General features: G+C 45.4%; 1 protein-coding gene across 2 annotated transcripts; it reads left to right on the top strand.

Annotated features, from left to right (window-relative positions):
* Positions 1-11279: 11279 nt before the first annotated feature.
* Positions 11280-15741, top strand: LOC130403295 (centromere protein Q-like). 2 transcript variants are annotated; one of them, XM_056607584.1, is made up of 9 exons: positions 11280-11369; positions 11458-11540; positions 11647-11695; positions 12387-12492; positions 12578-12646; positions 13462-13597; positions 13716-13829; positions 14469-14543; positions 14775-15741. In XM_056607584.1, the coding sequence occupies exons 2-9, from the start codon at positions 11460-11462 to the stop codon at positions 14871-14873; spliced, it is 729 nt and encodes a 242-aa protein (XP_056463559.1). In that variant the 5' UTR covers positions 11280-11369; positions 11458-11459; the 3' UTR covers positions 14874-15741. The 2 variants fall into 2 exon arrangements, with proteins under 2 accessions (XP_056463559.1, XP_056463558.1); XM_056607583.1 differs by having other exon boundaries at positions 14685-15726.
* Positions 15742-16016: the final 275 nt, after the last annotated feature.

A 16016-nucleotide genomic window follows, 5' to 3' on the forward strand; every position in this document is an offset into this window, starting at 1 on the left:
AGGTGATATATGGTAGGTGGTAGGTGATATATGGTAGGTGGTAGATGGTTGGGGTTAGGTGATACTGTATATGGTAGGCGGCAGGGGGTAGGTGGTAGGTTGTAGGGGATATAGGACAGGTGATAGGGGGTAGATGGTAGCCTGTACGGGGGTAGGTTTCCTGCTTCTCATCCCACCTCCAGCCCTATTCCCACCCAGGTGCATTGTGTTCCAGGTGAGCTACCTTGTGGAGCAGGGGGCCGCGGGGGACAAGGACACCAGTGGCTCCAGAGCTCCAGAGAGACACACCCCTGCCCTGGTCACGTCTCTAAAGAAAGGCTCCAAGATTGGTACGTACCCCCTCTCCACCGCGTTACGGGACCCTGCCTGGCTCAGTCTACAGTCTAAACACACGTCCCATTCAGGTCAAAAATGACCCGCATGAGCGTTGGCCAGGGGGGAGTGAAGCTCAGCGATGAGCTGCGCCTTCCGCCCACTACCAGCGCAGGTGACGGAGCTCCAGGTGGCAGAGTTGCCAGTTTGGGCGAAAAATATGGCAACACTGCCAGGAGGACTGCTAGTAGCGGACAGTGCTCCAGGAAGGATGGGAAGTCAGCCCAGAGACCCTAGCATGACACTAAAGACAATAAACCAACAGCCATAGTTTTAAACCACAGATTCAGACTTTTTTTTAATCCTGGGGGGTGTTGTCTGAGGAAGAAGACGGAGGACAGAACCCAGACCCCAGTATTCATCTATTGGTCTGTCTATCATATCCACCGTCTGTAGATCATCATACATACTGTATATCATATACAGACTGTATGGTATATGTATGTAGGGTATTGTGAAAGTATGACTAAACCTATTCATTCACACCTTCTATCTTGTCCCCCCCCCCCCCCAAAGGCTACAGAACGGCTCCCCACGACCGATCAGGTGGGTGGTCTTTAAGAGAGTGGAGAGAGAGAGAGAGAGAGAGAGAGGAGAGAGAGAGAGAGAGAGAGAGAGAGAGAGAGAGAGAGAGAGAGAGAGAGAGAGACTCTGACCGTGGGTTGGTTCTATGCATTCCAGGTCATGCTACCTGGGCGATGGCGTCCTCTAAGCCAGACATCCTGCTCATCCTGCTGCACAAACTCATGGAGGAGGGAAACATGTTGTACAAGGTTAACCCTGTTATTGATTAATCCCTTTTCTCAATAACACGATAAGTATGAATAATGATATATGAGTTTATGAGTGACATGATTAATTACACTATGAATAACATGACTAATCACATGATAAATAACATTATTAATGACTTGACTAATAACATTATGTATAACATGATAAATGACGTGATAAATAACATGATTTATAAAAGAGGTAATTAATAACAGGACCAACAGCATTATGAGTAACACGTCCCGTCCCGTCCCGTCCCGTCCCGTCCCGTCCCGTCCCGTCCCGTCCCGTCCCGTCCCGTCCCGTCCCGTCCCGTCCCGTCCCGTCCCGTCCCGTCCCGTCCCGTCCTCAGAAGGGTCGCATGAAGGAGGCCCCAGCGCTACCAGTACGCTCTGAGGCGCTTCCCAGGCCACACCGCGGGGGAGGACCAGGAGCTGAAGGCCCTGCGCGACCTCAGGGTCTCCCTCTACCTCAACCTGTCCCGCTGCCGCCGCAAGACCAACGTGAGTGCCCCCGTCGCCGTAGCGACCGCGCCGCCGCCACTCGACCGATCGCACGCTGTGGTCGGCCGAGAGGAATGACACCCCCATAGCGTTGGTGGGGAGCGGTTCCGTGTTCTCCCAGCATAGGAGGTGGACCAACATGGTGGCGTTGTACGCTGTGGTGTGAACAAGAGTGAGGCCCTGACGTAGGTTACATGTCTGGTTGCGTGCGCGTGGTACGAGAGAGCCCGTAACCCACGTGGGTGACCTTGGGGAGATGGATACATAGAGGATAGCGAGGAGCGGTATTTTTAGAAACTAGGTCGGGCAGCACTTCCAAGTGGCTATTGATTAAAGGGAGTTACCATCTAAATGACTCAATGTAAATGTGAGGACGCACGTATTGATTTTCAACAGCTCACCCTTACCCTGATGCAACGGTCGTGTTCAGAGGTTCGGCTACGTTCATCCTGTTGGAGAAGGACGTAGGACCTGTTTATGCAGCTGTGTCTCTCGTATATAGCACGTGTGTGTGTGTGTGTGTGTGTGTGTGTGTGTGTGTGTGTGTGTGTGGTGTGTGTAGTGTGTGTTTGTGTGTGTGTGTGTGTTGTGTGGGTGTGTGTGTGTGTGTGTATGTGTGTATGGTGTGTGTGTGTATGGGTGGCTCCAGGGCCTAATTGGGCTGCTATCAGTTATCTCGTGGGTCCCAAGAGTCTTCAGGCGGTCAATGTGAGATGCAATAATTAATAGGCTGGAAGGATTGAAACGTTCGCCTAACAAGACTATCGCTCTCCCTCCGTTTCTCTATGCATCATCCTCTCTGCTCCCGCTCGACTCACTCATTCATCACTCAGGTCCTCCCATTACATCTCTTGTATCCCTCCCTCTCCTTTTCTCTCTCTCTCTCTCTCTCTCTCTCTCTCTCTCTCTCTCTCTCTCTCTCCTCTCTCTCGTCCTCTCTCTCTCTCTCTCTCTCTCTCCTCTCCACTATCCTCCTCTCCTCCCCACCATCCTCTCCTCCTCCCTCGTTCTACCCTCCTATCTCCTCCTCTCCTCCTGCCTACCATCTGCTATCTACAGCAGATGATCCGCATGTCCCTGACCCCATGTGTCCACTTATCATGTTAGACACAGCGCTAGTCTGATAGCAACGTTTTAAACATTAAGCCAGGGAATCTCGATGTGTCTCTAAACTATTCAAGGTCAGCCCTCCAATAGCTCGGCAGCATCGTTTAAGAGTGAGAAAGCGTGGTCCACGCTGACTCTGCCCTTCTGTTGCTAGGCGGGCTAACCTATCACAGTCCACTATTTCCCTAGACGTTCGGATACATGTCCTTCAGTCTTACCTTCTTTAACACATTCAAAAGATTCAATTTGATTATGGGAATACATGGTTGCATAATACTAATATTTTGTACAGTTTTGTAAATGTAACAGTGTTATAATGAACTTGAGAAAGAAGAAACACAAAAGAGAAGATAAATAGGCCCGCTGGACTGAAGGTATAGGCCGCTTTCTCTCTAGTCGAGCATGCTAAGCAAGTGGCTCATAGACTGGCTGATGGAAAGCAGGGTCTGAATTTGAGTTACATAAATATCTACAAATCTAAACAATTCTTGGGGCAGGAATGTGTAGTGGTTAGAACTCAAGGTCAGAATGTTCTGGGTTCATTCCGAGGACATCCCTAGACCAATATGACCCCCAATCCCCATTCCCCGCCATAGTGTCTGAGTTCATCAGACTAATTTTACCACTCAGACATTCAGATTAAAGCATATGATAAATAGCTAAGTCGTAGTGTAAAATTGCAGCTAAATTGTGAATAGTTTTAGAGTTGTGCTCCATGATGTCCACAGCAAGGGAAAACGAGGAACGTAAGTCCGTTTCTCTCATGTTTTCGGCCTCTTTCTCTCCCTTTTTAAATATTTTTTTAAAAAGTTTTTAGAACTCTTCTCTGTGGTTCTGAACCCAAAACATTTCTATTTATTTATTTCAACATGGTCATTTATCTTGTATTACGTAAACATAGTACCCGCACCATTGATAGTGTTACTGAAATAAGTCTCCAGTTTTAGAGAAGAAAGGGTTAAGATCCAAAAACACTATGTGAATGTTCCACCCTGCTGCGGAGGCAGGTGGCTGAGGCAGGACCTAAGCCTTCTCTGTCTGTGTTAAGTCTCTTCTCTATGTTTTAAGCTCTTCTTTCTGTACTAAGCCTCTGTTTTCAATTCTCTTCTCTTCAAGATGATTTCTCTCTGTTAAAGCTCTAATCTGGTTTTAATTGTACTCTCGGTTGTGGAGTCTATTTGTGAGTCTGTTTATGCTCTTCTCTTTGTTTAACCTCTCTTTTTTTAAGTATGTATCCCTCTGATTTAAGCCTCCACTTTTTTAAGCATGACGTTTCAAGACACTTCTATCTGTTTCACACCCTCTTCCTTTGTGCTCAAGCCTCTTGTCTCTTATAAGTCTCTTCTCTCTGTTAAGGACTTTGCTATCGCTGAGGACTTCGCCACCAAGGCCTTGGAGCAGAAGCCGTGGTAGTATGAGGCTATTACGCCCGAGCCCGAGCCAAGAGGAGTAGCCGGTGAGGGCAGATAGCACTCTGTGATACTGTACACCGCCTACACTAAAGCCCTGTCCCAACACGTCCCCTACCCCTCCATACTACCCCTCCATATACCCCTCCATACTTACCCCTCATACTACCCCTCCATACTACCCCTCCTACTAACCCCTCCATACTACCCCTCCATACTACCCCTCCATGCTACCCCTCCGCTCTGCCATTGTAGAGTCTCTAGGTAAGATGTTTCCCCCTACCCCGCCCTACTCCTTTGGTTTGTCAATTACGCGTTGACAGGCTTCGGCAACATGATTGGTCGAAACAATTATTTTGCAGAAGAAAGTGAAACGCCCCCATCACCCTATATTTGAGCTTGTCCTGCTCTAAAGTCTGATTCGTGTGGACTAGATCGGCCATGACCAACACACCACAGCCAACAGCTTTGGGTTTCCCATTCCACGACAGATCTAGTAGTCGTAGTGTGGTTTTGGTCAATTACAACCACTGGCTGTGTGAGGTAGGGGTAGAAGAATTATCCCAGAATGCATTTAGGTTTCACTTCCACATGGCGCGTAATTTGGGAGCATCAATGTAAAGCTGGACCGCTCTTTGCAGACACTTTGCTGCGGCGCTGGATGGACAGAAGGATGCCGAGCGGCTGGCCCCCTCAACAAGGAACTCCCGGTGCTGGACCGCGTGGAGGAGGAGGTCGCTGCTCCCACCAGAGTCCTCCTCATCATACACCTCCTGCGGCCCCCCCGTGCTGGAGAGCAGCACTCCCACCACCCCCAACCCCACCCTGCAGTGCCGGGCCCGATGGCCTGGACAGACAGAGCCCTACGACACACCCATGAGGAGAGGAGGAGCAGGGGGCAGCAGCAGCAAAGAGGAGCAGGAGGAGCGCGACAGACACAGCCTTGTGGAAAAGGTAGCGGTGAGTACTGGCCCCAGAACCCCTACGGCCCCAGGCGGCCCGGGACTGGGGGAGCAGCAGAGTCCAGCCAGACCCAGCTCAGGGTCGCACTGTCAGACAGGGGTGGGGCGGCCGGGGGCCGGCCCCTCCCCTGGGAGGGACCCCCCCCCAGCCCCTGCCGGGCCGACACATGCACCACATCCCTCAGACCTCACATCAGGCCCCCTTGCCCCCAACCTCCGGGAGTGGATACCCTCTGCTCCTCTCGCTGTCCCAAGACCCCTCCTACCCCTCTCCCCGTTCTGCACCCTTCCCCTCCCCCCACCCTACTACACCACACCATCCTCTCTCCCCCCCGGAAACCTCTCCCCACGCTCCCCTCGCAAAAACCAGCACCCTACCACCTCTCTGCCCCCGGCCACTCCCCGCCGCCCCCCCTCCTTCCACTTCCTATCTTCCCCTCTCCCCGCCGGGCACTTCCTCCCACGCCTACTTCAACACCGACCCTACCAGCCCCGCTCTCCAGCTTCTCCCGGTTCCGAACACCGCATGACCAGACCCCACCACGCATGCTGGACTAGCCTCTCCTGGGAGGGGAGGCGTTGACCTAGAGCACCGCGGGGTCTCGGCGGCTCAGCTCCAGCCAGGCCTCTAGCGGCGGGAGACCTGTCGGACTGCGGCCGCCAGCAGGAGGCGCCACGCCTCCCAAGGAGCAGCGGCAGCTCAAGCCCAAGCAGGAGGTGAAGCCCGCCCTTTATGGGCGTCATGGAAAAGATCGGTCAGAGTCCAGACCCACCCAGGACACCCTTGTAGGGAGGAGGTGGAGGAGGGTGGAGGAGGTGGAGGAGGGTGGAGGAGGTGGAGGAGGTGGAGGAGGTGGAGGAGGAGCAGCAGGGGCTTCCACATGTCGCTGGTGGCTAGTTCCAGATGTTGCACAGTGAGCTGCAGTGGGGCCGTACCAGGAACAGGGGGTCCCTGGGGGTCAGGAAGGGAGTTTAGCGACGGCGAGGGCCAACAGAGATGCTCCCCCCCGCACCGCGGGCCCATCAAACCCAAAGCGCTCCTCATTGAGTCCAATGTGTGACTGTGCTCCCCGCCGCCCTCCGGTGGCCGCTCACAGTTTTAATGTCCTTTTAAATCTCTGGCATGAGCTATATCTCTACAGCAGCAAAGGGTAGTTAACTAGAAAAGTTACAAGACAATAATATTCTTAGAATGGGTATGTTTATCTAGAACTATGAATCCTAAAGGAGACATTTATAGTGCATGATATTTAAACGCATTAGGAAGAGCCAGCAGATACGAATACATTTGGATCGAGGAGGTGAGAACATTATATTTGTCACGCCATGCACATTCAGATGATATATTTCCATGTAAGAGATGATTGGTTCAGTAAGTATAGATCTGAGGCAACCTGGAACAATCCTCTTCTGGTTACGTCTTGAATTAAATTGCATTGTAATTCATTGACGGAAAAGTTTTCATTCTAAAGAAAAGCTTTATTTATTTTTGGAAGCAGAGAGGAAATGTTTCTTGGTTTGTGAGAAAGATAGTGTTTACAGGGGAAGATCTGCTAACTGTTATCCAAAGTATTATTCTATCTCAAGACAGGAACCACGCATCCTGGTGGTACATTCTAATTCAGAATTATTAATAAATTAAAAAATAAATACGGAGTAGAAGTGTCACTTGGTTTATAATTTTTAATTTTCCGCTATCATGATTTTTTGAGAGGTTCATATAATGTGGGTTCTAGACTGGGACATTTGTGATGAAAGGGCAACTTTTAAAGCTCATGCCTGGGTCTGCTAGAGGGTTAAATTAGAGCAACATTGAAGGGATGATTGAAACTGCAACACACTCATCGCTTTGCGTTTTTTATGTCAAGTGCGGTCACACATCACACCTTTCTTGAGATATGCGAGACCTGCGAAATTTTGGAAAAGTGCTGAACATGGGTCTGAGAGATCTGGTGTTGAATGGGTTGACTGTGATACATGGGACCTAAAGTTGGGGGGTGTTCCATGGATTCTGGAGTTGAATGGGTATTGTGTTGGACTGGTGTTAATGGGACCAGGGTTGGACTTGTGTTGAATGGGTTATGGTGTTGAATGGGTGATTGTGTTGACTGGTGTTACATGAGGCCTAGGGGTTGGACTGGTGGTTAATGGGTTCTGGGGTTGAATGGGTTATTGTGTTGGACTGGTGTTATGGGACCATGTGTAGGACAGATGTACATGTGAAGTGGGTTTTGAAATGGTGTTAAATGGGACCTATTGTTAAATGGGACTTGGTGTTGGCTGGTGTTGAATGGGTCTAGGGTTTGACTGGTGTAAGTGGGCTCTGGTGAACAATTGGTGTTCGATGGTTTCTGGCCCCGTTGGATTCATGTAACGTTCTGGTGTTAGAATAGGTGTTCAATGGGACTGCATGGTGTTCCCAGGCACCTGGTATCGCATGCCGATGGGCTCTGACTAGAGTGCCATCTGTTTCTGCGGGAAAGCGTGGAGCCTTCAAAGTAGCAGATAGCTCTTAAGATATCATGCTGACCCCCGGGCAGATTCTACTGGCTGACTATCACTCAACGCATCCCCAGAAATGTCAGGACAAGACCTGAGATAAGGTAGACCAGTGTTTATCAATGAGTATTACCCTCAGCTTTAAACTACCACAACATGGGCCCTAGCTTGTTATTGTGACAACCCTGCTGCTCCTATGATTTATTAACCACTACCCTAGAAGTACAGACATATGTGAGCGTCTCAGAATTCAGAATATAGTATGGCTCGACCCGATTTCTATAGACTCTGGTTAAATGGAGTCTTTTAACTATACACTGTACTATAGACTGCTGTCCTTTAGCCGTCTCGCCTCCATTAATGTATTATTTCATGATTTATTTGATCTGGACCGCTACAATGTACATAGCATCAACTGCGCAACAGCTTTAAGATGCAAGTATCGTAGTGTTCTATAGAAGAACACTAATTCTAACAACAGCCATCCCGGAAGGGTTTTGTGGAAAATAAGAGATAAACAGGACGGTATGAAGAAGGCTAAGCGAGTACAGAAAGATAAATAAAAATAAACATTTATTAGAAAACTAGCTCGCAGAAAAGTAGACATGCGACAAGTTGATTGTTGAATTAATAGGATATGGTAGCCTCTATTCAAAAAGTGGTGTAGTTTGCAGCGAACTTCAAATGATACAGTGTTTTCCATGGATAATCTGCTTTTACAGAATAGCTGTCAGAGCAGAAGATGTTTGTAGCATGAAACTTCACAGTTGTCACCTAAAGATGCTCAGGTAGATCTGCCTGCAGCTCTTTTTGTCTCTTGATTTTACTTTACCAAAGAGGCTGAAGCGCAAGGTCCATTTTAAACATTTGAACACAAGCTTCACATAATGAAAATATTTGAAAAAAAAACCTGAAGATCTTGCATTATAAAAAGAAGCAATTTTGATTGTGTCTATACATTTTACTGATTGTGCTACTGATAGGATTTAATTAATGCCTGAATGACCTAGGGTATGTAGTTAAACCATAGACAGATGTGAAAAATAACTGAATTTTAAGAGGAAGATATAGTCAAATGATTACCAGTTTAGAGGGTTAGGTGCTTTGTCAAAGCACACTCGATACTCTGCTTGCGGGGACTCGAACCAACCTTCAGGTTACCAGCAACCCGCTCTACCACCTGAGCTACTGCCACCACACAAATACAATATATTAACAATTTAAATCGCAAGTTAGACCTACTCCAGACCTCCCTCCAGACACAGACAGACTGTCCTAGCTCACAGAACCAGTGAGTCATCGTCACTCTGGTCAAGGCTAGTGCTTTCACCTCAAAAAGTCGCCAAAGTCACCAATAGCAGCTAGATTTGTCGCTTGTCGCTGTTTTGAAAAAATCGCCAAAGGGGTCTGAAAAGTAGCTAAATATAGCGACAAATCGCTAAGTTGGCAACACTGCGGTTTGGTCCAGTAGTCGTAAGCGTCTTTGTATTTAATGCGCATGCGCAGGCTTTACGTAACCTTGAAATTGTACATTTGTCTGAACAAATATTTCTAAATTGAGCTCCTAATCAAATATAACAGTGTTTTAGGAAGAAAACAAAAAAAAAATTTGGATTGAATGACAAAATTATTAATCAGTTGAATACACAACCTTAAAATTGTACATTTGTCAAAATGGATATTTCTTAATGAGCTCCTAATTAAAAATATCTATATTTCACAGTATTTTGAAATAAAAAAAGTTATTTTAAAAATAAAACAAAAAATGTTTATTTGAATTGAATTACAAAATAATAATCAGATGAAGTACGGCTTAAAACCCTTTTTCCAGTGTTTGGTTGCAGGTGATGACTGTATCGTCAGCGTCTGAAGACAGAAGACTTAACTAGGGCAATTTCTGGCAAGTCGTTGAAACACAATCCGAAAAGGATGGGACCCAAGAGAGTTCCTTCGGGGATTCCTGTTCCAAATGTTCGCGACCCTTTAAATATCACTCAAACCATGACAGGGACTGTTTTGACAAATGTCACATTCAGAGTTTTGAAGTTACAATTTAGAGAATAACCAGTATAAAATGCTCTGTTATAGTTAGACGTTACACGTTATGGTAACCATAGGTTGTACCATTTCTCATGACAAAGTAGAATGTGTTTCTAAGATGCAAACATTATTATTCATGTATGCATGCATATCCTCTCTGTTCCTGCCCTTTATTTATCTTCTTCTTATAAAGCACGTGATCTTAACCCAAATCAATGTAACAATTTAAATATTCACCAAGTATCACTATATCCTTACCCAGAGCACTGATATATATTAATAACATTCTAGTTATTAGCACTAGATCCTAACCCAGATCACTGATCAATATTACTAATAATATAGGCCTAGTAATCAACCATAGATCCTCAACCATAACACTGATATATATTATTAATATTCTTATTAAGATCCTAACCCAGATCAATAATATATATATTATTATAGTTATTATGACTACATCTAGATCACTGCTATTTATTATTCTATTTAATCGAACAAATTATGTCTGGATTTCTGCTGCCAGGATATTCTTATTCACTGTTGCCATGTCAACAGAAGTCGACTGGATCTGATCGATAAAAGACAAAAAGAAAACGTACACAAACCATCAGAGAACAAACAGTACACAAATGCTTGGATACTATACCAACTAACAGACTAATCCTGGATTAAGTAATATAATTAACAGACTTAAAAAATAATATTGAATAAATCCTGCTAATCCTGTTTATACAAGTTCTACCCCGTATATTTTGATTGGTGTGGCTATAAATCAAATGTTATTTTTATATGCATTGTATCTTGAACATTTCGAGGGATTGCACAAGTTCAAGTTGTCTTGAAGTTTGTTTGTTTTCTAAATAAGAAAACTTGTTCCAGTTTTCATTAGGAGTTGTCTTATAATTTAAAGGCGGTCCAACAGCTCATCTCTTTGAGTGGAGAGCAGCTGGAAGTGGATTCATGGGACCGCCAGCGAGATGCAACGAGTCAACATCTCCGACCTAGGCTACTCACTACTCAGACGGAGTTGACTCTCTCCTCGAGCATAACTAAACACAACCCTGGAAGTAGGCCTACTACTACCAATAGGCCTATGCAGGAGAGGACAGGAGCGGCAAATAAAGAAAATCTGGAGTGCATGAAATGCGTTAGAAGCTCTTTAGTGATAGGCTAGTCTGATGTGAAATCAATAGGCATCAAAAATAGCTATGAATATGCTGATCAAATCGCAAGCACGCTCTCGGTTCTATTTAAAGCTTGTGGTACCAGCTGTTACATTGAAAAAATATGTTGCATTTGCATGTAAAATATGTTGCATGACAGGTGCATCATGTTCTACCGACTTGTCACAGTCAAACACTTTTTAAATTTCCCACGGAATTTAAATGAACATGCCGTTAATGAAATGAACCTACAAATTTTATCCAGGTTTGGTCAGTGGATTAATACTGGGCAATCAGGACAAGTAGAGTTCCAGACATCATTCATCGACATACAGCATTAAGACAATACTACCATCTGGTGGTTTTTTTGAGGTTACAACGCTATTTTGTTTCAACTAATTTGAGGCGTTGGGCTTTCCGTACGCGCATGCGTGGTACAGCCCCGTCGTTTCAAAGCTGCGGCGCGAAAAGCCTGCCTTGACATCACCTCGAACGACAACAACAACACTCGGTCATAAAATCAGCGTCAATATTAAGGTATTTATATGTCTAAAGTTCATATTTATATGTGTATATGTACAACCTCGTTCGAGATAGGTTTAACACGGTTATATATCAATTGCAGTGATGAAGCCAGTACGAGGTTCCTCCAGACCATCGAACATGAAGATGCGAAAGAAACCTGGAGAAAAATCTTCAGCACCTCAGGTAACGCCAACACAAGCACGATGTGTTTAATAAGCTATGTTTAATATGTTTAAGGGTTGAGTCCAACTATGTTTAATCACCGTTTCTTGGTCCATGTGTTATTAAGGAGCCCCGTAAAGAGACGGTTCGCCAGAAACCGTCCCAGAAGAAGAAAGGTGGGGTATTATCTGTAGTGACCCATATCTGTAGTGACCCATGTAGTGAGTCATTAGAATAGCTTTAAGACTGACAGACTGGGTCCATTAAGGTATCGGCACGAAGTACTGGACCTGCAGGCGTAATCCCGTAGGGTGTCAACACAAAGTACTGGACCTGCAGGCTGAGAGACCTGCAGAGTCCAGTTGGGTGTCAGCACTGGATACATAACAAATATATAATGAAAGTAGTAGAAGTATTGATTGACACGTTTCTAGAAATTATTGACAGTATATGCTACATAACTGAAACTATACATTATTGACTATTATACACACATCCAATATATCTATAATATAGTATACATCATTGACTCTGATACATATCCACTATATCTTTATTATACTGTTGAACATCGACCATGATACATATCCTGTTCATCTATATTATACTGTGCATTATTGACTATTATACAGTGACACAAGTGTCTGTTGCTACTATATTATTGAGCATACATTATATTTGACATAAGTCTCCCTTATATGCTACTATACTTTTGAAAGGGTACATGATGTCTTATATATACTAAAGCATGTACAATGTGTCCAGTCCTTCCGGCGGGCCTGTGGGGGGTACATAAGAAGAGGGTGGTCAGTAACTTGCAGGGGATTTCCTGTCTGTCTGCTTTATTTATCTCCCTCCTCCTTCCAGGAGGAACTTCGTCCAATAAAAGCAAGAGCAATGGTCAGGAGAAGTGGGTGCCACTGACCCGGTTGTCCATCATAGGGCTGAAGAGCATTGTGGACCAGTCCATTTTGTAGGTCACTAAACCCTATCGACCCTCACACACACAGTTCTCTCTGAACTTGACGGATTCAAATGTATTTTTCCTTTTCTTACAGCAAGACTCTTGGCCTGAATCGGCGGGAGAAGGAGGAAACAAATAAACATCTTAACATCCTAAAAACAAGGTGATTAAAAACGAGATACACATAGCCTGGTATCATAAACACACACTCTCCTAATTAAGTCATTTGTGGAATACATTTGAAAAGGAATACCTTTCTACTGAATGGACTCGACATTTTATCACAAAGTGATGATAATCAGACCCATAAAATGTCAATCATAAATATCCCTTTCAGTTACTTGTGTCGACGTTGGTTTGTCAAATTCATCCTCAAAACCACACAATTTATTCTCTGACTTGCTTGTTGTATTGTTGTCGTAATTTTATTGATATAAACTATTCATGAAGATAACGCTACAATTCATGGGCTCTTCTCCTTGACTCTGGTTGTGTTGTCAGGTTGTCCTGACTCTGGTTGTGTTGTCAAGTTGTCCTGACTCTGGTTGTGTTGTCAGGTTGTCCTGACTCTGGTTATGTGGTCAGGTTGTCTTGTCTCTGGTTATGTGGTCAGGTTGTCTTGTCTCTGGTTATGTGGTCAGGTTGTCCTGACTGGTTGTGTTGTCAGGTTGTCCTGACTCTGGTTGTGTTTTCAGGTTGTCCTGACTCTGGTTGTGTTGTCAGGTTGTCTTGACTCTGGTTGTGTTGACAGGTTGTCTTGTCTCTGGTTGTGTTGTCAGGTTGTCTTGACTCTGGTTGTGTTGTCAGGTTGTGTTGACTCTGGTTGTGTTGTCAGGTTGTCTTGACTCTGGTTGTGTGGTCAGCCGGTTCCTGACTCTGGTTGTGTTGTCAGGTTGTCCTGACTCTGGTTGCGTTGTCAGTTGGTTCCTGACTCTGGTTGTGTGGTCAGGTGGTTCCTGACTCTGGTTGTGTTGTCAGGTTGGTGGGTGCGTGCGCTGAGCTGAGGGTGCCTCCGTTGACCCGGGGGGACTTTGAGACAGAGAGGATTGCCAGTCAGCTGCAGGAGGAGGGCAGGAGATCTCTCAACGGGAAGAAGACCCTGAGCAGGCTGGAGGTCAGAGGTCAACACGCTGACATCACACCCAAACAGCTAAACGGATGTTGGGGGTGTTAGCTAGGAGTCCTGATAGTAATAAAGTGTGTGTGTGTGTGTGTGTGTTTTCAATGTCTAGTCTGATCTAGATAACCTGCTGGTTGCTCTAGAGGAGATAGAGGAGGAGAAGAAACCCCTGGAGAAGAGCTGTAGCTCCCTGAAGGGTCAGCTGGAGGAGGATAAGGCTGTAGAGGTACTCACTCACCCTCAAACACGAACTCCCTTGAGCGATCATGGTCGAAATCTCAAATGAAATGCACAGTTTTTCGAACGTATGATATGATGTATATATGGACTCAAAATATACAATCTTATCGTACGTTTTTGGTTACATGTTAACGCAATATCTGAATTAATCAGCTAGAGGATTTAGGACAGACTTTTTCTTCTGAGCGCCACTACTTGATTACAGTCTGATTAGCAACTAAAGAAGCAAAAATGGAGTTAAGAGAACATAAACTACCTCTATGACCTGATTAGTCATAAGAAGCCGAACCACAATGTCTTTCCACTGAATTCACAAACATCGAAATTCTTTTAAGGTTTTTCTGGTCCAAACATTTCTATAATCTCTGTAAACAAACATCAAAGCTCATGTAGAGGTTCGTCGTCGTCAGAAAATAGGCGAAGGGTTCCTAGATTGTCCCTCTCCAGACTGACTGTTTACCTGCATGCAACTAATACCCGCTCAAACATGATTGGTCAATACTACTCGGACTACAAACCAGAATACTTCCAATGCCAACATCGTGTCCTTTGCGAAGACTCGACAGCATCAGAGCATCAACAATTTCAATGTTGAATTTTGAAATGAAGTCTTCTCTCTCCACAGATGTTGCAAATGGCTGAGCGATGTGTGCTCCGTATTCGCGCTCCACCAACACACAAATACACATCGACACTACAGGTAGAAGTACTGCAGTGCTCACTTACTATAAATGCACCTGCAGACTACATGTAGAAGTATTGCATGATCCTACAGTATAAATACACTTGTATACTAGAGGTAGAATAAATAGAAAGGCCTAATGTGTGTGTGTGTGTGTAGGCCCAACTCAGCAGCACGGTGCCTAGGGGAGAGGGCGAAGGGATGGCCAGACGTCTGGGAGACATCCTGCTGACCTCTGCACCCCTGCAGGACGCCCGCCTTTTGCTGGCCAACGCTGGACAATTTACAGACGGGCTTCTCTCTACTGGACCTTCTGGATCTGACTCAGTAGACCTGCCGCAGACCTGACCCAGTAGACCTTCCAGCGAGCTGACAGGCTTACCAGAGGGCTTACCAAGAAGCTCTACCCATAGCCGTCCTAGTAAGCCTTCCAGCCAGCTGACCGTGTAGGCCTACCAGCCATCTGATCTAGTAGATCTACCGAGGACCACACGAACAACGTCCAGAGAGCTGTCCTCGTAGACCTACCAGCCATCTGACCTGGTAGGCCTACAAGAGATCGGTCAGAGGTAACCCAGTCCTCGTTCCCGAGAGAGCTCCACCAGGAAGTAGCATTTCAACAGTTACCTTGGATCTATGATCGTCCCCGGTTTTGTTCAGGCTGCAGTCCTGTTGACAGGAAGAGATTACGCTTTTATTGTTTGTGAAGCTTGATCTTGGGCATTGATAAGGTACATAATGCTATGTTGCTTAGGTTTTATTTCATGATTTATGTGTCCAGGCCAAAGCTAAATGTGTTTTTTTCCAAAGTGATACGTTCAAATATATTAATAATAAATAATTGATTGTGTTTTTTGTGAGGTTAAATTACAAAATTGTAAAAAAGTATATGCAAAAAAATATACAAATTCCGTCAATCGACCTTTTGAACCTCTTAAATATAGTGCAGAGTTGAATACACCCAACAAACTTACTAACAAACAAACATGCTTACCTTTAGTCAATTTTTAATAAAGCTGGACGGGACACTGTAGATCGAACCCAGAACATTCCCAGAACAGTGCAGTATCTGTACTGTGATAGTCATCCAATATATCTTGTTGGTACCAGAAGGTGGCGGTGTTTACCAGTTGATTTTGAAGTTTCCCTTTTGAAAGGAGTCGATGAATTAAAGGTCCCATTGCATGCTACTTTATGGATGCTTTAATTTAGATATTAGTAGGCCCCAAACACAGTAGTTCCCGAAATTCAGCCGTGGTGCAGAATTACAGCCACTACGAGCCAGTCGCACATTGAGCTTTCCCCAAGTGCGCCGTTTCGGTGTCTGTAGCTTTAATGCAAATGAGGAGGAGCGAGGCGGGTCAAGGAGGAGGATGGGGGTGTGGCCCTGAGCAGCTTGCAGCCACGGTACCATGCGCTCTGTTTACAGAGTGGATGTATCGCAATGGCGAGGCGCACACAGCCTTTAACCGTGTTCTGTAAATATTCTAG

The sequence above is a fragment of the Gadus chalcogrammus genome, chromosome 14 (assembly GCF_026213295.1).
Source record: "Gadus chalcogrammus isolate NIFS_2021 chromosome 14, NIFS_Gcha_1.0, whole genome shotgun sequence".
Classification (NCBI taxonomy): Eukaryota; Metazoa; Chordata; class Actinopteri; order Gadiformes; family Gadidae; genus Gadus; species Gadus chalcogrammus.